The sequence below is a fragment of the Callorhinus ursinus genome, unplaced genomic scaffold (assembly GCF_003265705.2).
Source record: "Callorhinus ursinus isolate GAN/ISIS: 27379988/994484 unplaced genomic scaffold, GSC_fseal_2.0 scaffold12, whole genome shotgun sequence".
NCBI classification, from domain to species: Eukaryota; Metazoa; Chordata; class Mammalia; order Carnivora; family Otariidae; genus Callorhinus; species Callorhinus ursinus.
Genome location: NW_027397074.1, coordinates 10,141,329 through 10,168,407, shown reverse-complemented (window position 1 = coordinate 10,168,407; position 27,079 = coordinate 10,141,329). Strand labels below are relative to the sequence as shown.

Sequence of the window (27,079 nt, the reverse complement as noted above, 5' to 3'; positions counted from 1 at the left end):
AGTTTCTTCCATTCTCTCCTCAGTGGCCTTGCTCAATCAGGTGCTGACTTTGAGGGGAGCTTTGAAATTGTGGTTTGAACAATGTCAATTAGGTTCTAGAATGATCGGCTATTAGCAACTCCAGAGATGAGTCATTGTTAATGACGTTGAATGTGGGAATTCGGTTAGGTAAATATTTATAAAATTTAAGTATTTTAAGAATGGATGAAACTGACAAAGTTCAAATTAATATATGTGGAAGTCTGAGATAGAATAAAGGATTTCTGTACTTCAGGAAAAACTTACCCACTAATTAGTAAAATTAATAGGCCCAAAATAAAGTTGCATGCTCTTATACTGTAATGATTATCATTTTAAAACTAGCTTTTTGCCTTCGAGCTATCGGGGTAAAGACCTACAGGAAAACTACTGTCGAAATCCTCGAGGGGAAGAAGGGGGACCTTGGTGTTTCACAAGCAATCCAGAGGTACGCTACGAAGTCTGTGACATTCCTCAGTGTTCAGAAGGTAAATGAACCTGAATGCCCTGTGGGGCGCTCTGCTCCCGCTTTGTGTAAAACTGCAACTCACGTTAAAGGTTAACAGAGACGAATCAAAGCGTAATAAATATGTTGTTCATTCAAATGCAACTATATATAATTATCTGAGCATTTTTACACAATGTTTTAAAAAAACCGATTTTCATCAGATTAATACAAAAGAGTTATCAGTTTGAATTCCAACTGAGCCTGAGGCATCCCTCCGGGGAGAGTAAACGTTTGGGCTTCTTCATCTACTGTCTTGAGTTCACATACCTCACAGTCTCTTCCCACACGTCACCTGAAAGAGCCGAAGGACGCTATGCTCTTTAAGAGTAATGCTAATTCGATTCATCCAGCACCTGCTTCTGCAGAAATTTTGTCAAACCTTCCCTGAAGTGGTGTGGCCAGAGTACATGAGACCAGAAGAGAATATGGGGAGGGGTCACTGCAAGTTCGATCCGCCTGTGTGCCTTCTGGTGGAAAGCAAATTTGATACATAGACTGACACTACACACCACTGAGAATAGTATCTGAAGAGATCAAAGCCGTAGAGCCCACACTGTCTTGAAGGGCGGGCACCCTAGGGCCATGTCTGTTTTTACCTCCCCTCACAGCATAAAGGGGCCCTGTCCTCACTCTTGTACTGGAAAGCTGAAGGCCTGACAAGAAGGAAGAGTAACCACTTCAGCATTGTATGTGGTTTCACTTTTCTTAGTTACCTGCCTACCGCAGAGCTGGTTTTTTTAGTTCTGTCAGAAACTAAAATTCCAAAAATCCAAATGAAACATGGATTAAGTTCTGATAGAAATTTAGTTGGGTTTTGAAGTACTTGGGGGTAGGGGACTGCTGGGATGCTGTCCAATTTTTATAGTAAGATATCGTACCTGTTTGTTATTAACCAATTTTTTGAACTATTTTTCCATAAATACCCATTTAATATTAGGTTGATATTGATCACATAAAAAGGCCGTTGTTAGCGAATTGTCATGGAGAAGGTGAATTTGTTTTCTGTTGTAGTTAATTTAAAATTCTTGACTTCATGTGCTAGAGCCAGTTCCATCTCTGTTTGTAAATTCTTACTTTCCATTCCATATCATACTCTGTTCACTATAACTTCTTCGTTGTTTTCTTCTCTTTTAAAAATAATAAACTTATCTGTGATAACGTTATGAACAAGTCTGTTTTGTATGAATAAGTCTGTAATTAATATTTGTTTTAAATTTACACATGGAAGAACAAAACCCTACTTTTTTGGGGGGACCTCCCCACTATCACAGTTTTCTGAGGTTGAAAGTCATTGCAAGGAGTTTTGTTTGGTGATTTTTTTTTTTTTTTTTAATCTGGGAAAGTGTTTTCAGGGAAAGGTAACTTGGTCAAACTGTAAATAGCTTAGCATTTATGTTACCTGCCTAGTTCATGTGGGAATGTGATTTCTCAACCCTGGTTTATAAGAACCTTCATCAAAATACATTGGCATAGATCTGGACTGATAGACAACGTAGAGTAAATGTGCTAGAAAAGAAGTAACTGGAAAAATCCTATTTCCAGTTAATCCTCATCTCATTAGAATGTACATCTCTATTATCCTTTATTAATTTGAGGTCATTACACTTCCTTATAAAAGGGCACTGCTCATTACTATTAGCGGCCTATGATGCTATTGGTCACCGTGGCACTAACGGTTGCAGATAGGCTTTTTCTGGAAGTAATTAGAAATCTGATGGTAGTTGAATAACAATCCTGTGAGAGACGTGAACCAACACCTGTCCTATCGGCTAAACATATTTCAGGGAGTGTGAATTGAGCTGTGATATTCAAATTCACACTATACTGAATAATGCGTTAGCAGGATTTTACTGAAGAGGATCTAAAATAAGAAGCACTGTCAATACATTAATAGAGAAAAACAGAGCTATTTATAAAATGCATAATACAAAATATACAAAATAATGCAGATGTATTTCTTGAAATTGTTATAGCCTTATTAAACTCTTGGCTGAATAATCATCTGAAATTTATCTGAAAGCTTGGTTCATAAAAGAAGTATATCTGATGTCCAGTGATTAATATTATTTTCTTACAATTTAATCTTTGAAATATATTAAGCATTCCAAAAGAAAATGAATACTTTTATCATATTTAGAAACTTACACAATATGTAAAGTAAGTAAATAGTAGCATTGTTGTTTAGTAAAATAAATAAAGTAAAATAGTAGCATTGATGTTTAATTCAAATACTGTAAAAAACTGAGGTGTCTAAAGTCCAAGTTCTTGCTTTAACATTTGCTTGGGATTTAGAACATAGCAATCATCAGTTATTGGAGCAGATGTCTTTTTTAATGAGTGTCAAATATTCAAGTGAATACATTTTATTAAGCCATAATCATCATGTTTAATAACTTACACTTAAAATCCCAAATAATACTGCTATAACTTTATGTGTATAATTTCATATTCTCTGGAGAAGGACTTTTAAAAACAAAGATTTAAATAAAACAATTATTATGTAAATGTGGGCTTGGGAAAACATCCATATTTCAAAACATACAGTTTAGCTGAAGTAATCACCAGCATGGATTTTTCTGAGAGATATTTTCAAAATAGTTACTTTAATCTGTAAACTCAGATCACTTGTAGTTTTATAATTGAGAAAAACATAACAATAATTTTTGAGTTAGTTGGTTAGTATGACGAGAAAGATGCTAAATGAATCCTATTTATATTACTATCATGTGTAGTTAATATAGTTTTCTACTTTCATTTAGGCCAGAGGTATATTTAGGAAAACTACTCTAGTTACGAATAGAAACATTTACTTAGAGTTTATGTGATTTGGGACAGTATTTTGCTTTTGTTTTTTGTTTTCTTTTGTTTTTAAAAAGGATGAACTTGCTAGAACTGTTGGATAATACACTGGCAAATAAAGAGCCAAAAGAACATAGAGAAAGAGGGGAGATCCTTACCCTATGCAGTGTTATATGGATCATATTTTCCCCTACCTCCAGGAGTAGATGGACTTGATTTCCATCCCTACTGCTTGACTGAGCTTGGAAAACTTCGAAGTTTTTTAGAATTCTGGAAGTTTGAAAAGTGACTATGAGTTTAAAATTTGGCTTTCTTGAGGTAATTTAATTTTTATTAGTAACCTGATGGCTTGATGCAATAGTGAAACAACAAATTTTTCAGCCCACGTAAGGTGGCCAATCTACTTGCTCCCCTTCTCCCCATCCTCCAATAGGTGAGACTACAACAGGGCAACTTACTGTTACAAACAAGAAGGCAGAGGGGTAATGCAGACAGTGTTGAAAAGGCAGGGAGATTGACTTTCTAAAATTATTGCTAGGAGTCTATTGTAAAAGTATGACCAATCAGAATGCGTGGGAAACAAATTAAAATACATGAGACAAAAAGATAATTAGGAAGAATGGAATGAACCCTGGACTGTGGGTCAGAGGGTCTGTGTTCCAGGCACAGGTCTGACATTTTCTGTTTTAGGTAAGTCCCTTAAAACTTGTGTGAGCCTTGTTTACCTCACTACAAGCGTCAAATGATTTCTTGTATGTTAAAAGTACTGAGTAATCAAAGAAGTTATAACTATAATATACTTATCATTTCAGTTCTATCACAGGACACATTTTATTCCCACCCCAACAACAACTTTCACTGCCTACCAAAATCTTATGCTATTCTTGCTGACTTTTATTATTTTTGAAAAAATCTCCTTAGGTCTGCAACTGCATCCATAACTCTCTCTTCACTTTGCTATAAACATAACACACTAATTTATGTTTCTGTACCATTTTATGTTATTTTGCTCCATAATAGCTTATCCAAATCCATCCATCCTTCAATACCCAAGTAAAATCCATTCTCTCCTACAAAGCCATTACCACCAGACACTTAGAACTTCTAGAATAGAATGAATTATCCACACACTTGCTACTCAGTGTGAATTTCAAGGACCAGAAGCATCAGTATCCCCTGGGAACTAACGACTGATGCCCCCGTCCTGGTCCTCTGAGTCAGAACTTGCTCTTTAACAAGATCGCCAAGTGACTTTTATGCACATTAAGGTTTGGAGAAGCAGTGATCTACCACAACTCATTCGGCAAAGCAGCTGTCTTATAGAATCATCGGTTTAATTTGTGTAGCTATTTTACCTTAAGAAGATTAAAAATCCTGAAGCTTAGGAAAAATGTTTTATAATAATCCCCACAATACTGATTTGCAGAAAATCATTGCATTCACTCTCATTTGAAAGGGATATACTCTTATCAACTTGCAACTGCTAAAGGAGACATAGATACATCCCTGTGTACCATACAAGGTTAGAGATTGTACATGTGGATACTTATTTCTTACATGTGATCATAGTATTCTATTCTATTTTTTGACTCAGTACAAAGGAACAAAGAATAATAAATGCCTCATCATTTTCTGTGAAGATATCAAACCTTGAATTCTTTTGATAAAGGGAACTAAATAAATCTGTACCCCATTGAACTGGAAAGCTGAGATGTGCCCACAGTCCAGGGTTGAGCATTTTAATGTGGAAATGACCTTGGCCAAACAGAGCACCTCTCATTTATAGTTCAGGTGCTTACTGACTGCAGTCTGGCGAAACTCAGAATCGAATGAGAGGAAGCTGAATTGGTCCTTTGTCTTGTTCATAGATTAAGCAACATAAAAAGAAGTAGATGGATCAAGCCAAATGGTCTTATATTTCAGTAAGTTAGTAGTTACTGTCCTATTAGGTTATAAAAATCAAAGGTCCAGAAGTGATTATTCTAATATTATATCCCAAATTATTACAAATACCTATTAGGCTAGATACCAGTGGATAAAGCTAAACATTGATATCTTTTCTCTGCTTTGGCTAAAGTTAGATGATCAGTAGTCACAAGATACAAATGATGTGTTTGGGGAAGTTTGCCGGATTCGTGAGAAAGCCAAGCAATGATTTATTCCACAGGATTCCTGCTGTGCTACAAATCAACCTGTCCATTTGAGAAGTCTCATTTTCAGCTAGCTGATGTGATTCAGAGTTTTCAGTGTGACATAAGAGGCCAGCCAGAGGAGAACTATTAATTAACCTCACAGAATCATCAGTAGGATCCTGCATAATTACATGAGCTTATACATTTTAAAGACAGTGAGTACACGGAGTTCAATAGCAGGTCATCTTCTATCCTAGTCTAGATAAGAATGTAAGTCTGCCCAGTTATTCGACATGGATACTCAGGAAGAGAAAGGAACCATGATTTCTTTTAAAATATCCCTGTTCTTTGAATAGTACCACACTTACGTTTGAAGTTGATCTCTCAAGTTTACCTGGTCCTGATTTTGGCATTAACCCTAGGGGTATCATGTGTACTCATTTTAAGTTGTGTATTTCCTGTTTTTGTGCTTGGAGCTTAAGTTGAGAGAAGAGAATTATTCTGCAGTCAGTATAGACACTGAAATCCTATATTTCCAGTTTCTGGGTGCCTTTTGGACAGCTATTGAAAAATTAGAAAGGTAGCAACCTGGCCCTATGGTCAATATGTACAGCTAACTACACAAATCCCATGTAAACTACATGAAGAGCACTGTAGGGAGAATTTTATGTCACTCTTTATGGACATTAGACCCCAATTCAACATTAAAATGGTACATAAATTGTTCTAAAAATCTTTTTGTTAAACAGGTGATTTACTGTTCTTTCAATGGAACAGTGGTGTTCTTGATTTTGCCGTCAGAAGCAATTAACATGCCATACTTTAATTTTATTAGTTGAATGCATGACCTGCAATGGGGAAAGTTATCGAGGTCCCATGGATCATACAGAATCAGGCAAGATTTGTCAGCGCTGGGATCATCAGACACCACACCGGCACAAATTCTTGCCAGAAAGGTAAAATACTACCAAATCATGCTTCCAATGATTCTTTTTACAAACTGGTATTTGCTCCATGACAAACTGCCTTAGAAATTCTCTTTATATCATGTTTTCTGGATAGTCTTGGGGCCAAGGGACTAATGATGAAGTATATGAGAATGCTGGCTACACCTTTGAGTGGTCTCTGCTGAGTAGACGGAGTCCCTGAAAACATAATGGTCCTGAACACAGGAGCATCAGTGGGGTGCAGAAGGGGAGCACTAACAGAAGCTTCCTCTTTCTCTTCCATGGCAGGACAAAGACAGAGGCTCATTAAGTAATGACCACAGTCCAAGCTATGGGAGGAGGCATTATTGCTAAATACAAGCCAATGTCCTTCTAAAGGCACATCTTCAGTGACTTAGGTAAAGTGGGGTCACACGTGTGACACCATGACATAGGTCATGCCCATAGAAAGGGAATGAAAGGTGGAGCAAACAGTTCTTTGGCTGCTTTATCCTGGCGTGTTTTGGAATTGCCAATCTGGAGAAGTCATGCAACCAAGTCTACTTTTCTCCTCAGGAATAGGTTCTGAGCTTAAATGGTTTAAAAAATATATATGTCTACTTTGATTCATTCATTTCATATGAAATATTTGATTTGAAAAAATCCCCTTATTTTTATTATAAAGAATAAAAATACAAACAATTATAGCAGAAGCTCTATCCCCACCATTCTGAAAGGTGCTTTTCTTTATCTTTTTTTTTTGTTTGTTATTATCTTAAATTAAATTAAAACTGTGTGTTTGGGGTTTTTTTTTTAAGTATATCTCTTGTCTTTTAAGTGAGTGCAGAAGAAATATGGTAGCAATTAAAACCAAGTCACCAATCAGGACTCTGTTAATTTAAAGGGAGGTGGGTATAGAGAAAGTGGTGTGATGGAGTTTCTCTCTTGCCATGGTGGAGGAGAGGGCATGACCTAGAAGGGCTCTATTTTCAAAATTGAGCTATCATTAGTAACAGAACTATTGAAACCTAACTTTCAGTTTGAACTTTAAGCCTGCCCCCAGAAAAGGACCCCTTTTCTTAATGAGCATTCTACCTGAGGTCATGTTTATGTAATCTGTCCTTAATTGGGCTTTGTGAGAAGAGCACTCAGTTTGGGACTTCAACTGGGGGACAGGTACCAAATGGACCTAACTTATTAGCAAAGGGGATGTATTCTGTACTTACTAGATATGTAAGCTAACAGATGCAATAGTTGATAATTAGTTCTTGTAAGCCGCAACAGAAAACCTTCTTCCCCCATCTAGTAGTAGGCAAGCTAGATCAAACGTTATTTTGTGAGCTGAGGAGTGGGTGGTGTTTCCAGGCAGATTTACGTGACACTTTTCTTGGTGTGGTTTGCAGATATCCCGACAAGGGCTTTGATGATAATTATTGCCGCAATCCTGATGGCAAGCCCAGGCCATGGTGCTATACTCTTGACCCTGACACCCCCTGGGAGTACTGTGCAATTAAAATGTGCGGTAAGTTAAGGTCAAATTTATTGCTTCCTTTTCCTCTCACAGACTGGATCTAAGCAGGCGATTATTAGTGAGACAGGTTAACAGCTATTTTACTTGATGCTTTAATGTGTGTAGGTTTTAATATTTTAAGAATGTGTTATATAATTCTACCCAAATCTTTGGAATTTTCAGAGGGTCATTGTTTGGAAAGAGATAAATATGCAAGTGAACACAAACACACAAAACATTTATACTTATGGCGAAGGCCTAAACATTCTCATGTTATTTAAAAAAAAAAAAATCCACTGAGGGAGAAAAGGATCAGGGATTATGTGCAGTATCCTAATGTCATTAAGGCCATAAAAGCTAGCACCTTAGATTTTACCTTCCAGTCTGGTATCCTTTCCATACCGTTCCTCCCCAGACATAACACAAGCTGTCAAGCGACTGTGAACCTCTTTTGGTGAACAACAGAGTTGCAATGAAGACTAATAAGTCTACTGGAAGAATCTCACAGACATCCTTAATCTCTAGTGGCTGATCCCCACCTCTCTGGCTGCCTTGTCCACAGCCTGTGTTCTGTACCAACCCATCTTTGAGCTGTGCTACGGTTGTTTTCTATGTACTGGCCTTTACTCAACACTCCTGCATTTCTGATAAAAGCTTCTTTCCTCACTTGCTTTGTGGTATCTCTTTAAATCTGTATACTTGGTCCTCTCCTCCATGGTTAACTTACACATTTTTACTCTTTGAAATAATACTGGATAATTAGATTTGGCCATGCTTTTATTTCTATCAGTACAGGTCATCTTTTTTCAGCTGGATCCTAAAATGTTTTAAGACCAGTAGACTCACATGAATTTAGTAAGGTATTATAAATTGTAATTATAAATTGGCTTGATAATATAAAGGTATGCATATATAGAGGGACAAATAATCTACATAAGATCAGGTACCAGCAGCCTAAATGATAAGTGGACAGTTCTGAGGATAGGGATAGGTATTTGCATAATTTCCTAGTACAGCCTGATGGAGATATTCCTTTGAACAAACTTAATTCAATATTATCCACACCGTGATACTGCCAAGGTAAATCTCTCTCCACTTAGACCTGCTAATAAAAGGAAATGTTCTGGACAACTCAAATAAAACCCATAGAAAGAGGATGAATCTGGCATATGTGAAATAACTGCAGAATCTGCTAGGCTCTCGATGTGAACACAATGTTCCAAGGAAATTGAATCATCTGTTTGGTCCCTTAAAATAAAAGATGACTCTTGTGACAGTGTTTTTCTGTATAGATTGGGTTAGTTCCATTCATTGACTTAAAATCTTGTTAACCTTTCCATCCTTTTAGACTACTTAGGTACTATAAGCCAACATTTTCCCCTTCCATCGTGTGTATGTGTGTGTGTGTGTGTGTGTGTGTTTTAGGTACTTATAAATTGTCTCTGGAATAAGATCTGTATAAATACACACACACACACACACACACAGACACACGCATGTTCACATGCATATTCATCTGCACATTCACTGTTTCCCTCCTATTCATTTACCAACCAGTGTTTGGTTACTTTAAAAGACGTTGTGAGAGAAAAGAAATAAAATAAATATGATACTTCCTCACTACTAGATAGATTTCTTTTTCTTTTCTGTCCAAAGAAGAGTTGGCTAATTATGCAACTAACATGCAGTGATTCAGATGGCTTTGTTAAACAGAGGATGATGTTTATAGGATGTTAATTCTAAGAAAAGGGTGGTAGAATTTGTAAGCCAAACCTATATAGCCGAGAACAAAATAATCTTTTAAGCATTGGGAATATTTTAGAAATATTTCACTACAGGAAAGCTTTTAGTTTGTAAAACCATATATAGAGACTACATTTTTATTCAAATGAACTGAAGTTGACATTCTGCAATTCTGGAAAGCATATGGGATAATGTTTTATGAATATGCTTCCAAATATTTTGGCTTACATTTACAGTACTGCCTGCGATGCAGCATCAAGACATTTGGTGATGGTTTTAACTGTGTAACAGTTTTCTATCGCTGTATAACAAATTACCAAAAACTTAGTGGCTTAAAATAATACCTATTATGTCATCATTTCTGTGGGTCAGAAGTCCAGGCATGACTCAGGTGGCTTCTCTGCTTAGGACCTCACAGGGCCATGACCCAGGTGCCTGCCAGACCTACTGTGTCATTTAAGACTCAGCATCCCATTCCAAGTTCACTGGTTGTTGGCAGAATTCAGTTTCTTGTGGCTGCAGTGCCGAGGTCCTCAGCTCCTAAAGATTGCCTGATACTTCCTACTACATGACTCTCTCAATAGGGAAGTTTACTTCTTCAAGGCCAACCGCATAGCTTTCTGCTAGTTTGAGCCTCTGACTTCTACATCTTCTTTTAAAGAGCTCACCTGATTAGGTCAGGACCACCCACAGTAAACTCCCTTTAATTAACTTAAAGTCAACTTATTAGGGACTTCACTTACACCTGCAAAGTCTCTTCACTTCTGCTGTATGACATGGTACAGAAGTCTCAAAACTGATATCCATGAAGCCCACAGCAACACAAAGACTCTCCTAGGGGTGTGTGTGTGTGGACAGCCTAGAGGTTCAAATTCTAGCTCCTTTACTTCCATATGAATTCTTGCCCCAAATCTTCTGCTTGAAATGAACGTGTTCCTAAGGAATTAGTCAAGTTCAAAATCCTTCCTTCCCATTCACAATTTTCCTTTCCTACTTTACTGAACAAAGGCAAACTGCCCGGCCTTCCTGAATTTTAATGTGGTGCGTTGTCCTGGGGTATAAAAACTTTGGTGACACTAAACCAAGAGACCTTTGAAAATACTATATATTCATGCTGCTTATCACTTATGTATTAATAATAGTTACATAACTCTATCCAGAATATATACATATATGTGCATGTGTGTATATATGTGTGTGTGTGGTGTATATGTCTATTTATCTCTTAGAATTCTGTGGTCACAAGAAATTTAAATAATTAATTTTGAAATATAAAAATATTTCAGAAAAGTATGATCGGGTGAAGAATAAAAGTCTCTCCAACATAAAATACATTAAATTCAAATGACATTCCATAGGTAAAGTGGAATGGAAAAAAAAATGATTCAAGGAGAAAAAGAGCTTGATAATGTACACTTATCCAGGAACAGGTAGGTATCAAATCACTCCAGTATTTAGAGTCCATTCACCCATTCAAAAGTGTGATATAAAAATTTTGGTTTCAAGATGTCAGTAGTTAACATATGCTAGAAATCACATCTTTTGCAGCTATTTAAACTTGCCCTAAAAAAATGTAGATGTCAACTTAAACACATGTGAGAGAACATAATTACTTTCTCAAAATTCTTTTAGTAACAGGAACAAAAAATAAAAGCAAAACCAAAAAACACCACCACGATCTGACGACCACTGAACCAGAAGAATTACTGTACATTCCCAGTAATTGGCATGGAGAGGGCTGAGAAAGGAGGCAGATGGGTCTGAGAAGAGCTAATTTGAACAGGCTGCATTAATTCAGTCACGTGAATTAATGCAGCAAGCAGGGAGAATAACAAGGCGAGGAAGGATGGGAACAATATTGAAGAGGTTGGGTGTCCAATACATAATGACAAATTGGATGTAGCGGGAAATGAGATAGGGAAAGAGGAAAGTCTTAAATATTTTTTAAGTTATTGGATAGATGATGCATATTTGAGAGAGATGTAACTTTGAGGAGAAAGGTAAGAAAGTTTAGTTCTTCTTGTGTCGAGGTGTAGGTGTTCGATGTCTGTGCTCAGAGCACATCTAAGTTCAGTCTTTTCTGAAGCTCATGCAAAATCCTAGGTAAATAGTGACAGCCAAAACCTTTGCAGAGCCCAATTCCAGGGGGCATACAGAAAACACAAAAAAGATTGGCAGTCCCCTTTCCATAGGATTTATTCAATACATATTTACTGTCTAGTTCTTATACCTGAAACACTTTCCTAGATTCTGGGGATATAGAAGTGAACAAAACACTCCAAGGCTTATGATAAAATTGAAATTTCAGATCGTTGGCTCTGACTAGTAAAGTAAAAGCTGACATTGCCTTGACATGGGCATATTCACACCTTTCAGAGCCAAGGTATTGAATACTGCACTCTGTTCCTTTTATTTATTAAATAGCTGAATGAACCACAGATTTGTTCCTGTCACTTTGCTTCCAAGTTTTAATCCTACATGCAGTGAGCACATCTCTGAAAGTGAATTTGGGCCGCAGTGTTCCGTTATTGGCTTTCTCAGTTATCCTCCACGCCGTATTCCTCAGAAGGTGGTCTCTACCCAAATGGCAACGACTCACAAAGATTCTGGCTATGTACCTTTTAAAAAATGTATTACAATTTTATTTGACAATTATACCTCAAGAAAGCTGAAAAGCGGTTTCAAAATTTTATGAACAGGTTGCCTCCTCCTGAATGCGTCCGGAACAGTATAATGTGCATATATCCAGTTCTCTTCTAAGAATTACTGAATCAAAAGCACAGGGGTAGAAAAGAGGGAATTGGATGTGTTAAAGTTGCCATAAGGTTTTAGCACACTTAAGCTCTGGAACCACCCCTGATGTGGAATCAAGTAAGCTGGTCATCTGAAGAAGGGCAAGTTTCAAGTCCAGATGCTGCATTAAGAAGCTTTCCTTTTCTGAGTCAGTAGGGTTTCTATCTCAGTCAGTCAGTGCAGGGACTCCCTAGAGGCACAGAGGGAAAAGGCAGATACCCAAGGGCAGATCCCGTCATCTGGAAATTAATTATCCTCACCCAGAGAGACCAGGTTCCTACTGTTCTGCAACATCACATCGCTGTACAAGTCCCTCTGAGCAGGGTCCAGGCATTCCCATTTCTCCTGAGAGAATTCTGTGCCCCATCCCCGACTGTCAACCTATTTCTAGCTCCTATTCCGTGTTCTTCATCCTCTACTGGGCTTCTTCCCCAGGCAACAGGAGCATGTAGAAGGCAACCGATCATTTCAGGGGTCAGTATCACTCTGATTCAGAGTCTCAGGTCAAGTCCTTCACTTCCATGTTGAAGTAGGCTCACTGAGTCCCATAGAGAGAGTCATTTCACCAAGTTACCCTGAGAAAGTCTGAGTTGAGTGAACAGAACTGGAAGGAACTGAACTGTAACATCCTGGCCTGAAGGAGCTAGTGGGTAGGGGTGTCTTTATGGATCTTTTCCCTTAAAAATTCCATGACCATCTCTCACATGTGCTCCACAAAGTGACCTTTGTTCTGCACCATCCACATCTAAGTCTATCTGGCTATATAACTTTTCACAGATTTCCAGGTATATGGAATTTTAAGACACTGCAAAATATATAACAAGATTGGAAGTCCTGTATAGTACCTGAATGAAGTACTGATTTTCCTCTATAATCACTTTATATTCTGAATAACAGTTTGTTCCATAGATTAGTTCACTGCTTTTCAGAGAGAAATAATAATATTTGTTGGGAGAAATTATATTTTTGTGAAGTGAAAATAGTTTTCTGGCAATTGAAAAGCTGTCTTTTGTTTGATGTGTCATAGAAATTCTTACTGATTATTTAAATTAGTTGTTCACAAACTTCTTGGACTGAAGATATCTCTACACTCTACCATTATTGAGAATCCCAAATCATGTATGTGGACTATATGAATCAATATTTACTATATTGGGAGTTAAAATATAAATTAAAAAATATTAATTCATTACAAATAGTAATCTAATTGGATGCTAATAAATACAACATATTTAAAATGAAAAATAATTATATTTTTCAGAAAAATGGGGTGTGGTCCCATTAGAATATACATTAACTGGCATATGCCTGTTGGCTGCTCCAGTTGTTTTCCATCTCTCACCACCAGCGACTCACCCAGTTGGAGATTTCCATCATCTATCAGCTGTTTCTGATGTTCTTCTTTCATCTTGTAGCATGGTCTAATCTGCTTTTCACCTCTCTTTTGTATGACTGGTACCACCATTACATTTAACATCCCAAAACCTAGAATAATCCTAGACATTCTCTTTCCTTTACTCCTCACATTCGGTCCATCGCTAAGACCTGACAATTTTATTTTGTATGTACCTCTCAAATCTGCCCATTTCACTCCCTTGCTGTCTCCTTCATCCAAGAGAGTGTTACTTTTGCCTTGAATATTTAAGTGGCCTTCTGAAAGGAGTTGAATCCATATTTGCTAGTTTTCCCCTTCAATCCCTTCTTCACAGTGCAAACAGAATGATATAAAAATCTGCGTGTACCATTTCCCATCCGTAGCACACCACACCACACACACATACACACGCACACACCCCAGGCAAAAATCCTTCAATGATTTCCTTCAACCTCGGAATAAAAGACAAAGCAAGACCATCTTTTACTTCCCTACCCATACCTCCGGCCTCCTATACTACCACCTTTCCCCCCATGCTGTCTATTCCAGCCAGAATAGCTTACTTCCCGTACTTCATATTTTCCACATTCTCATTTACAGTTCCTTTACCCCTGCCATCTCCTCTGCCTTGAAAATTTTTTTCTCCCTTCCTCACCCAGTTGACAGCTACTCATTATTCAAATTTCAACTCTGTTACTATCTCCTCAGTTATCATTTCTTCATTTGACTTCCCTGACTTGGTCAAATTCCTTATTATATATTTATACCACCATAAACCTCTCCTTCTAAGTACTTCTCAGAGTTGGCCTTTACATTTATTTTTGAAATTATTTGATTAATAGCTCTATCAAAATTTGTAAGTTCCCACAGAGCAAAGATCATGTCTCTTTTTGTGTCAGCAACATTGCCTTGGACATGACAGGGATTCAACAAATATTTGTTGAATGAATGAATGTTATTCCTACACAGTGGTAGTTTTTCATTTGTGTGTGTGTGTGTCTCCTGGAATTTTTTTTTTTTTTATGGTTCTAGATTTTCATATGACAACTTAGCTTTTCTCAGACACTACCACCCAGGAAGATTTCTTCCTATCATTTCAACTCATCCTGAGATTTCATGCTTCCCTGAGATATTTTGTTCATTTGTTGCTTTTTCTTTACCAAAAAATAGACAAGCTTCATTATGTTTTACCTTATTTTTCTCCTCCTCTTTCTTCTCTTTTCTTCTTAAGTTCTAGATACATAAATGTCCAGAACCATTTATTAATTTTTAACAGTTAACTGTGGTGTAGTTTATATAACTTGCACATATTTAATGGGTTTAATATTTGATGGGTTTGAACATACTCATATACCCATGACACCATCTCCACAATCAAGGTAATAAGCATATCTATCACTTCCAAAAGTTTCCTCCTGCCTGCCTCCACGTTTTTTATGTATGTGTAAGAACACTTAACTTGAGATCTACTCTCGACATTTTTTTAGTATATGATGTAGTATTGTTAAGTATAGGTACTACGCTGTATAGATCTCTAGTTCTCTAGAATTTGCCCATCTAACAAGTGAAACTTTATACCTGTAAAGCAACTCTCCATTTCAAAAATGTGGCCTAGGCAGATCTTTGATAGCTTTCTATTCAAACTATTGTTATAGACTGAACCGTGCAACCCTCCCCATGATTCAAAATTTAAGCCTTAAATCCCCAATGTGACTATATTTGGAGACAGGGCTTTTAGGAGGTAATTAAGGTTAAATGAGGTCATAAATGTGCGATGCTAATTTGCTGGGATGAGTAGCTTTATAAGTAGAGTAAGAGAGAGATCTCTCTCTCTCTCTCTCTTCCATCTGAGCACATGGCAAGAAGGTGACCATCTGCTAGCCAGGAAGACAGTTCTCACTAAAAACCAAATTGGCTGGCACCTTGATCTTGGCCTTCCCAGCCTCCAGAATTGTGCGAAATACATTTTTGCTGTTTAAGCCATCAAATCTATGGTATTTTGTTATGGTGGTCCAAGCAGACTAATACAGGCATGTTGCCATTGGTAATAAATAAAAGAATTCTTCCTTTCAGTAACCAATGGACACTGGTGTCATTTTAAGAGAATATGTAACCTTGTGTGCTTATATGTTGGGAAAATAATTATTTTCTTTCTTAAAGAAAGCCTTTATTTCTCTGTATTCTTTCATCCAATGCTAGAACAGAGATTAATAGACATAAAATCTCATTGTATTCTGAGTCAGGAAAAAACAATACCAACAATACCCTTTCTCAAGGGAAAGATCTTATACTTGGAGGTCTTTTTCAAGTCATCTTCTAAGGAATAAGAGTATAGAACTGAAGACCTTTCATGAAAGTCTTGTCTCTTGAGCATTTTATACCAGAAAAGGCTTGGATAAAGTCCAAGGAAAAGTTTCAGATAGGAATTCTAGGTTCACATGGAAAGCAAACGTGCAAGCAATTTGAGGTTTGTACTTTGGAGGTCTTTATACTACTTTCCCATGTCAATTTTAAAACAAGAAGCTCTTTAAATTTTCATTTAGCCTGATCTTGCCATTTGTGGCCCAAAGAGTACAAGTCCGTTGATGGAAGAATAGCTTTACATACTGTTCTTAATCTCCAGGGACCATGATAAAGTAAACCCTATGTTTCAGTCTCTTCAGTAGCTGAAGTGGGAGTAGATTGGGTTGGGCTGAAGTGTTCCAAGGAATAATCAGTTATTTGTCCAATGGCCTATGGAACAACTTGCTCCTAGCTATAGGCAAAAGAACAGCAACAGTTTACCACCACTGGGAAATTTAGATTTTTTTTGGGGGGGGGAAGGGGAATGTAAATGTAAGGATTTACTTATTGTTCATATAAAGGCTATGGAGCTCTGGATGTGGCTCTCTGTAATATAAATGTGCACTCAGATTCTCCGGTTGCCTTTCACAGACCTCCATCAGCACCGTGTGGTGTCTTAGCAAAAATTTGGCTAGCCTTTCATAGAGAAAATGGATCAGATTTATAATTAGACATCTTGTTCTAGTGGTTTTTCTGTTGGGTGGCAAGATGTTCATCTCAAGGATTACATAACAGTTAATGTTTATTCTCTCAAAAAATCTATTCAAACCTCAAAGTTCCTGACCAGATAGGATAGCCAATATCATAACACATCCATACCAGCAAAGTAAATGAATGTTCCAAAAGGCACCCACAGTATTTGATTATGTTGTAAAAGGACAGTGAAAAATGTCAGTAGCACATGTTCTTTGTAAAGCACTTCCAAATAGAAAATTTTGTGTCAGTCATCAAAGAAAAACATTTATTCACTCATAGGCCACTAAGGATCATATAACTATATTTACATTTGCTCTAAAGGGTAGCCACTACTGACAGCCTTGAACAAATGTTTTATTTGTGAGGAACTCTCTTATTTGTGAGTTTCTAATATTTTCAGTGTGCTTGGTAGACATACTTGCAAAAATGTTTGTGTATAACTTGATCAACATCAGATGATATTTAGGGATGTTTCTGTGCCTCTTTAACTTTGTTTGGCCACTGGACACTTCAGAATCTTCCCTTATTCAGATCCCATGTTAAAGTTTTAAGTCCAAAGGGATAGTTTTCCCCAAATTTAATAGCTTTTCCCAAATTGATTGGCATGAAACATTTGTTTTTGCACCAACTTTTGCTATTTATATAGTAGGACAGATAAAGGAGTCTATTTTATTGCAGTTGAAGAATAATTCATCTTGTTTGAGTAAGAACTATGTACACAGGCAACAAAAATGAAACATTTGCAACACAGGTAAATGGTCTACGAAAATTCATTCACATGGTCCTCCTTAGATAATATGTGTCCAAATAATATGCATGAAGTTTCATTTTATTCTATAATTGCCACCAGAAATCATGTAGTTTTTGTTTATGAGGTCACTTGTAGGAGCTGAGTGTCAAATGGGATAAATACAGATACACTAACTTCAGAGGGCACTTTTTAGTTAATGAAAAATATTATCTCAATACTGCCAGTTCATAGTTAAAATCATAAGGAATATTTCCACTGAATTAAAACATAAGAATAAATAAAGCCATCAAGTTGTTTGAGGTTATATATTTCAAAGATATGGATGCTTATTAAAGTAAAAGTTAAAAAAAGAATATTATTAATTAGATTTTTTTAATATATATTTTGTTGAGGCCTGTCTTGGGCTGCTATAACAGAATACCATAGACTGGGTGGCTTCTAAACAATAGGCATTTATTTCTGACAGTTCTGGGGCCTGGGAAGTCAAAGATCAAGGTGCCAGAAGATTCCTCACATGGTGGAAGGGATGAAGGAGCTCTGTGGTGTCTTTTTTATATAGGCACTGATCCCATTTATGAAGGATTTGCCTTTATAATCTAATCACCCACCAAAACCCTACATCCTGATACCATCACATTAATCCAATTACTCTTGTCTAATAAGAGGATTTCAACATATGAATTTGGGAGAGACACAAGCATTTGGTCTATAGCAACATCTAATGAAAAGTCATATTTATTCTGTACGATGCTCTATTTTTATTAATGTGCAGTAGTTCTTTGTATTGTGTAATTTTTGTAATTTCAAAAGGTTTGAGTTTCCACCAAAAGATTACAATCTGTTAAATAATCCAAATTATTTAAAACAAATCCAAACTTGTGTTTTTTTATTTACTCATTTTAACTTACACTGTCTTTAAGTGAATATTTAGTGATTCCTTAAATTTATATCAAAGATTTTAAATTATACTGATGAAAGTTAAGAAAAAAACTGTTCAACTAAGAATGAGGATTTTATGATTGCGGTGAAAAAAATCTTTAATTAAAACTTGTTGGGGACCTCTGCAGTTGAGTTGCAAATTTAGTACCAACAATAGGTCTCTGAACTTGACACTGGAATTTTAGTGGATGAATCAACAGTGAAATATTTTCCTCAATATTTTTATTCGTTTTTTCTTTTATTTTACTTAGGGTTTTGTAATATAGGTATTTTTTTTCACAGATACTCCTAAAATTTGAAAACTCTTCCCTCAAATTAGGAAAATTTCATTTTCTACTTAAATTTTAAAATTTAAAATTTTAATTTTCTGATGAACATGTGAAATTATTATTAAAATTTTCTGATTCCTCTTAAAATTTTCTGATGAACATGTGGTTCCTCACTGAATTTCATAGATATTGATTTCTTCATGAATTTTAATTATTTGTTTAATTATATCTCCTTTTATTAAAAAAAGTGAAATTAAATTGTTTTGAGTTTAAGGCTCTGTGTTTCAAATTTTAATTGTCATGGGTTATTTCTACAAAATGTCGCTTTAATAAAGGTATTTATGAAAAAAATTACTTTGAAAATCCAATTACTCTTGTCTAATAACACATTCTAGAAATGATATCTGATTTTTAATGTTATATTGACATTGTAGCATCCAAGGAGCAGAGGATGTTAATCTCTTATGGACTCAGCCTCTAGCTATGTTCTCAGTAAGATATGATGGACCCATATCTAGCCCTTATTGATCTTGAAATTCACCAAGACTGGGTTCTTAGATTACATGTTCACAATGTCACAGTAATAATTGAGAAAAATAGGTCAGTAATAAACAAATAAAACCAAACACACACAAATACATAGGAAAGTAAGACAATAGAAGTACCCAGACAGATAATGAAGTCCCTAAGAAGATTAATTGAAGTACTTTTGCTCTGGCTGCCCTAAATCTGACCTTCCTCTCCTTGTCTGGGTTCTACTTAACTCAGTTTGCTTCCCAGGAACTTGTGTCCAAGAAGTGGGGGAAATAAAAACTTTTCTTCTGGGATGCCTGGGTGGCTCAGTCGATTAAGTGTCTGCCTTTGGCTCGGGTCATGATCCCGAGGTCCTGGGATGGAGTCCCGCATTGCGCTCCCTGCTCTTGGCAGGGAGCCTGCTTCTCTAAAAAAACAAAAACAAAAACAAAAAAAACTCTTCTTCTTAAAACGTTAAGGTAATGAATTGAGAAGTTCCTGGAGACACTTGTTTTTGTCTTTTAAACATAATAGTTTTGTAATTAGATATGAAATATGTCAGGACAAGCTTGACATTTTAACTGTTTTAAAGTTATCACCCTTTAAAGATGTCCCCCCACATACACCCAGTATCCTCAAATCATTTAACAATTAACTCAAATCATCAGAAATATAGTAGCTTGGTGGCATTCATTTTGACAAAATATTGTTCCTGAGGACCTATAAAATCCATCTTACTTTCTATTTCATTTAAGAACTTTATTTTATTTTTTCTAAAGATTTTATTTATTTATTTATTTGAGAGAGAGCACGAGCAGGGGGAGGGGTAAAGGGAGAGGGGAAAAGCTGTGGGACTCGATCCCAGGACCCTGGGATCATGACCAAAGGCAGACGCTTAACCAGTTGAGCCACCCAGGCGCCCCTCATCTAAAAACTTTAATATTAAAATCATAAAGGACTTGATTAACTAGCACTAACTTTTTCTATACAAGTCATTTCTTCAGGCCAATAAATTTTATTCTTCCTGAATTGATATATGTTACCCATATCAGTATATATTAACTCTCAGAAATCAACTCTCAATGACCAATTTGTGGATCAATCTCTGGACATTTTGCTTATCTCCATTTGAAGTTCCTTTTAATTTAAGGTTTTTCTGAGCCAAATTTTCATTCCCTGCAGTAGATACATAAGAAATAAAAACATATTTTAAATGGAACTGAAGAAAATTTACTGTAAGGGCAATTTATGGAAATCTGTTTATACAACATATTCCAGTGGTTGACATGGTCATTAATTAATCTTCCTTCTTTTTCACTGAGTTTCATAGAATAACTCCAAACTTAGGTTCCCCTTAGTTTGCATGGAACTCAATGAAATAAAACATTACACCCCATAAAGAGTAATTATTTGTAAGAAATTTATTTATGTATTTATATTTGTTATTCATTCATTCATTCATTCATTCATTTTAAAGATTTATCTATCTATTTTAGAGAGATTCAGAGCACGTGTGAGCAGAGGGAGGGGAAGAGGGAGAGAGAAAATCTCAAGCAGACTCCCCACTGCACATGGAGTCCCACTTGGGGCTCAATCTCACGACCCTAAGATCATGACCTGAACCAAAATCAAGAGCTGGATGCTTAACCGACTGAGCCAGCCAGGCGCTCCAGAAAGAAATAAATTTAACTAAAATTGAGGAGCCATTTAAAAAGAACTTACACTATTAAATATGGAACACTTTTATAGACATCCCTAGCCTCTGAAGGCATGTTTAGTTCTGACTTCTTTTGAGAAATGATACATATACTTCCAGAATGGATGAATCAAAGGCATTTATTCAAATCCTAAACTGTCTTAGAGTGTGTCAGCTTGAGTTTTATCCAGGGACATCTTTAATGACCATTTAGATTGTAAAGGTAACCGGGGAGTTTACATTGACTTTACTCTATTGAACCGTAAATATTTTCATGTATGTTTTGAGAAGGTGTTATGAATTTTAGTTGCTGTAGAAAGTTTTCAGTTACATTTTGTTTAAATAAACATTAAAGACAAAAGAGAAAGTCAAAGTTGTAGTAAAATTTTAAGTTTGTACTTTTTTTACTTTGTTATGGAGATTTTTATGATCTGCATGAAATGTGGTAAGAATTGTATTTGGACTAGGAAAAAACCAGGAAATAAATCTGCCTAGAAACAACTGATTTCTTTTAATACTAACAAATTGATTAAAAAAATAACATACCAGCTTAGAATATATTTATCATACTGGAGGAAAACCATGGTTAATAAGATTACCAACTTTTATATGTATTTAAACAAACTAATTAGGATTACTTGTATAGTCATTTCAGAAATACTGTCTAGGGACGCCTGGGTGGCTCAGTCAGTTAAGCATCTGCCTTCAGCTCAGGTCATGATCCCAGGGTCCTGGAATCGACTCCCACATCAGGCTCCTTGCTCAAGGGGAGCCTGCTCTTCCCTCTGCCCCTCCCCCTGCACACTCTCTCTCTCAAATAAATAAATAATAAATCTTAAAAAGCAAAAAGAAATACTGTCTATTCAGCATATATTAGTTATAGTGACACACGGAAGTAGAATGCCTTTAAAGATTTATTCAAAATATACTATTTTAGTGTTTGAATGAAACGAAAATTGGAATGGAGATAATAATGGTAAATTTATTTAAAAAAATAACTGTTCTCTAGACCAACTTTTCCCTTTCTTACATTTCTTATGGCCAAACTTATAGCATAGTCCTTTTTATTTTTTATTTATTTATTTTTAAAGATTTTATCTATTTATTTGAGAGAGAGAGAACATGAACAGGGGGAGAGGCAGAGGGAGAAGGAGATTTCTCGCTGAGCTGGAGACCTGACATGGGGCTCCATCCCAGGACCCTGGGATGGTGACCCGAGCCAAAGGAAGATGTTTAAGCGACTGAGCAACCCAGGTACCCCAACATAGTGCTTTTTAATCTCCCTATGTGGTCACTATATTACTTATAGATTTTTTTCAATTTCTAAAGTAAGAAAGCTGATTAAAAAACATTTAAAATTAATAAATAGATTTTACAACTAATATTAATGAATGGACAGATCCAAGAAATTTAAGTGCTATTATATGATGCTCTTTCAAACTAGTCTAGATAAAACCAAGCTAGAATATTCTAATTCATGATCAGAGAAATCCTACAGTTGAGTCCACCACGGTAACTCATTCTTTTAGGTTGAGTGAGATAGCAATAATAACTTGAATTTTTATTCTACTCAATTTTTATAAAAACCTATGTGACAGAAAACTCTAGTAATACATATGCAAATTAAAACTAAGAGGTAGATGACAGATTAAAAGATTTTACTTAAATTTAATATTTCTTTTTACCAATAGCTCACAGTACTATGAATGACACAGATGTCCCTATGGAAACAACTGAATGCATTCAAGGTCAAGGAGAAGGCTACCGGGGCACCATCAATACTATTTGGAATGGAATTCCATGTCAGCGTTGGGATTCCCAGTATCCTCACCAGCATGACATAACTCCTGAAAATTTCAAGTGCAAGTGAGTATATTAGGCACATATAAATTTCAGCAGACTCTGCAGGAAATGAGGTAGAATGGTTACTCTACTAATTTCTGTGTTAGAAATTCTTAACTTTAGTGTGCCTAGGGACAATCAGGAGTTAAAAGACAGATTCATCCACCCAGATATTTTGCTTCCTTAGGTCTGAGATCTGGACCTCAAATATGGATTTTAATGAATACTCTAGGTATTTTTGAATCAGATGGTTGATGTACCATATTTTGGGAGACACATCCCTAGGTTTCTGATCACAGCTTTGATTTTGCATTTAATAAATCATTAGCAGTAATGATAACCAGGCAAGTTTCAAATTAGTGCCTTCTTAAAACTTCACGTTAGTTTTAAGGGAGATTACATATTTTTTTTTCTTTCACAAGAAGAGGCATACCTTGATTTCAATCAACAATGTAAACTGATGCGTTTTTGACCTTGAAGCAATATTATTTTTAAGATTTTAAATATGTTTTCTGCTGTTTCTAGATATCCTTTCAAGAGTGGGAAAGTAAAACAATTGTTTAGATGAATCAAGCCAAAGAAACTGCCCTTGAATATCAATTATATTGCTGTTATGTACCTTCTCCAAGGCTGTTTTTTTCCACCACTTGACTTTTGCTACACAGAACAGCCACAATGCCATGTGTTTTTAAATTGTCCTCCTTGTTATGAGGAACATAAAATGATTGCTTTTGAAATTTATAACACACGTGCCATTCATAGTGGCTTTGCTGAAATAGCGCCTATAAATAACATATATTGGCTTTATGTAATTGGCTTTTAATAAGAGAGCTTAACATTTCAAGATGGAGAATTATGAGCACTAGTCGGTCCATCCACTGGAGAGAGGAGATATTTTATGGGTGTTTTTTTTGTTTTGTTTTGTTTGTTTTAGTTAATTCAGTGTATTTGCTTAGATAGTAAATATTCATGTTATTTTTTTTCATTATTTTATAACAAAATTTTACTTGTCACTTGTCATTGTGGGTTTGCTTCCCTCATTTTCTTCATAACAGTTGTCTCTGTTCCTGACCCATGTGTTTCACACCTCAGAAATAAATACTGAAGTAGAGAAAGCAAAGAAAATGAGGAAAGTTTAGTTAAGACAAAGAGAGGAGACAGTGTCAGTGCCATTCACCTGTTTTGTTAATTTCTAATGACTGGTAATAATACTCATGTAAGAAATTGTGTATGTACACATATTCAGAAGAATTTAACTAAACAATTATTCATTTAAAATAGCAAAGTTGTGTAAACTTGATGTAAAACTCAATGCACATATTTTATACCAACATACATTTTTAAAATATAAGTGCGGAGGGATGGGGTAGCTGGGTGATAGACATTGGGGACAGTGTGTGCTATGGTGAGCGCTGTGAATTGTGTAAGACTGATGAATCACAGACCTGTACCTCTGAAACAAATTATATATTATATGTTAAAAAAAAAAAAGAAGATCGTAGGAAGGGAGAAATGAAGGGGGGGAAATGGGAGGGGGAGACGAACTATGAGAGACTATGGACTCTGAGAAACAAACTGAGGGTTCTAGAGGGGAGGGGGGTGGGGGGATGGGTTAGCCTGGTGATGGGCATTAAAGAGGGCACGTCCTGCATGGAGCACTGCATCAAAAACTAATGATGTAATGTATGGTGACTAACATAACATAATAAAAAAAAAGGCCTTAATTTTACAGAAATATTTATAAGATTTCAAATAACTTTTATAAATCAATAAAGAAGTACTTTGTAAGGGAAAGAAATCTATGCAGCAAATTAAGTAAGAAAAGTACAGAATTCAGGGAAGAAAGCTATCGTGTTTTTTTTTTTTGTATCAAATGTTTGGATAGGTAGAACTTCCATTTTAAATGAGAGTAGTTAACAGTTATTCATAATAGACTTTCTTCAGCAAAGAGAAATACATGTTGTTTCTACATTATATATGGGCCATGAAAACATAATAAATAATAGGCCAGTTTTTTAAAAATTGTAATAGTTGAGAGTCCAAGTGTTGAGAATGAGAAAAATGAAGTGGTACTATTTTTTCCCTTTCATGAAGCAGCAGTGTTTCTGTGGAACCTGGGGCCTGTGCAATGAAAAGAATACTGACATCTGACAGCCTTTATTTCAGTAATATGGGCAATGTCATTTGTGTATACTGAATTCTAAATTGTTATAACTATCCTAAATCTAAAATTTAGAACTCTATTTATAAACATGCATGCATTCTGGGATTCTAGAAATGTAACAGCGCTAACTTACCATTTGTAAGAACTCAGGCAATTTACATTAACATGCCCTTTCTCAATAGGGACCTAAGAGAAAATTATTGCCGAAATCCAGATGGAGCTGAGTCACCCTGGTGTTTTACCACTGATCCAAACATCCGAGTTGGCTACTGCTCCCAAATTCCAAAATGTGATGTGTCAAGTGGACAAGGTAATGGCTGACATTTTGCAGGGTGGGCTTGATTAGATTCAGGGGAAATGCCTCAAGAGAGACCTACTTCTTGTTGCACTGGTTTGCTGGTTCCCAAACAAAATCACCAAGTCTGAAGTTGCGTTTCTTTTATACATTCATTGGCTCAACACTCATTTATTTGAGTATATACTAGTGCCAGGCACCGTTTTAGACACTGGGGATATACTAGTAAACAAAACAAAATTCTCTGACTCCATGGAACTCCAGAAACTCCAGCAAACAGAAAACAGGAACAAAACAAGCAAAATGGAAGTGGGAATAAGTTAGTTTGTGGTAAGTGCCAGAGAGAAAATGTCCCAGGGTTAGAGGGGAGGGTGTTGTTATTTCATATTTTAATGGTATGGGAAGATCTGACATACCAAGGGAACACTTAAGGAGGACCTGGAAGAAGCAGCATGTGCCATGTGCTGTAGCATTCGAGGTAGAGAAAACTGCAAGTGCAAATGGAATGAGATGGGACAGTGTTTGAAAAGTAAAGGAAAGAGACAGCAAGCACACCACTGTGATCAGTACAGAGCAAGGGGGAGAGTCACAGGGCATGTGGTTAGAGAAGAGTTGGACTAAAATTGCATATGCCTTATAGGAATTGGAAGGATTTACACTTTTATTCTGAAAGAGAAGGGATTCTGTTGTAGGGTTCCAAAAAGATAAATTAGATGATCTGTCTGGTTTAAGTTTTAACAGGATGACTCTGGGTGCATTATGGAAAACAGCCAGAACTTCTGACAACTTCTCCCAAACAGGAGAATTTGTTATGCGGCTGTTTCAGTAATTCAGGAAAGAGAGGAGAGTGATGTGGACCTGGGGGTCAGCAGTGGAGATGATGTGTAGCTGTGGGGTTTGGGATAAATCACCATTATACTGGGAAACATATATGCCATTGAAGATCACTGTTTCAGGGAGAGCAGCAGAGAAAAGTCAGACTGAAATAGGCTTAAAAAATAAATCATTTGTCAAAGATTAACAAAGATGTTGGAATCTGAGCATTTATTAGTATATAATGAATTGAAGGTTATGATTTTTAAATAATCATATTCTTTCTCATAAATTTAATTTTGATGGTCATGGTCAGTCCTAAATCATCCTAAAAAGCCCAAGCCAAATTTAAAGCTCCATTTCATAGATTTATTGTTCTATACATACTTCTTCCATCCTTTAACTTTTTCTGCAGTGCCATTTTTCATGAGCAACTGTTAAAAGTTGTAGAGGGAAGAGGGGTTCAGTCCCTTTTCAGTCAATTTCACTGTTTTTTCTGCAGATTTTAAAGGTCACTTGGAAATAAAGTTGAAACCAATGTTTAAAGGAGGTTTAGTACCAGCTGGATCTTCTTTGTCCCTGTATTGTTCATTTAAACATGCACTGATAATTTGAGATAGAGGGAAATTAGAACAATTGTTTAATAAGCTTCTTATGTATATTAAGATGCTTTTATGTACATATATATCACTTACCAAAGAATCAGGTAACAGAATATGAGAATTTTAGATTGTACAAGTTAAGCTGATGATATTGTTTATCTAATAAATCTAGAAATTAATAGATGAGGAAATTAGTTTTATGAAATTTAGATAACTTGCCTAAATTCTCAAATTGGCACAGTTGGGATTGAATATAACTTTCCTTAGAATGACCTTTCCATTACTTTTAACAATATGTTATATTATTTTCAACAATATATTATACCTGATACACGCAACACATGCAACAAAG

General features: G+C 36.0%; 1 protein-coding gene across 5 annotated transcripts in view; it reads left to right on the top strand.

Moving 5' to 3' along the window:
• The window catches only part of HGF (hepatocyte growth factor), a 78,923-nt gene that overhangs the window by 18,033 nt on the left and 33,811 nt on the right, over positions 1-27,079 (top strand). For 4 of the 5 annotated variants that reach the window (XM_025872798.2, XM_025872797.2, XM_073898719.1 and 1 more), the window contains 5 exons: positions 364-506; positions 6,293-6,413; positions 7,787-7,905; positions 22,703-22,877; positions 25,200-25,327. In XM_025872798.2, the coding sequence (XP_025728583.1) occupies positions 364-506; positions 6,293-6,413; positions 7,787-7,905; positions 22,703-22,877; positions 25,200-25,327 (686 nt within the window). The remainder of the gene's footprint in view (positions 1-363; positions 507-6,292; positions 6,414-7,786; positions 7,906-22,702; positions 22,878-25,199; positions 25,328-27,079) is intronic. The other variant, XM_025872799.2, reaches the window with a different exon arrangement.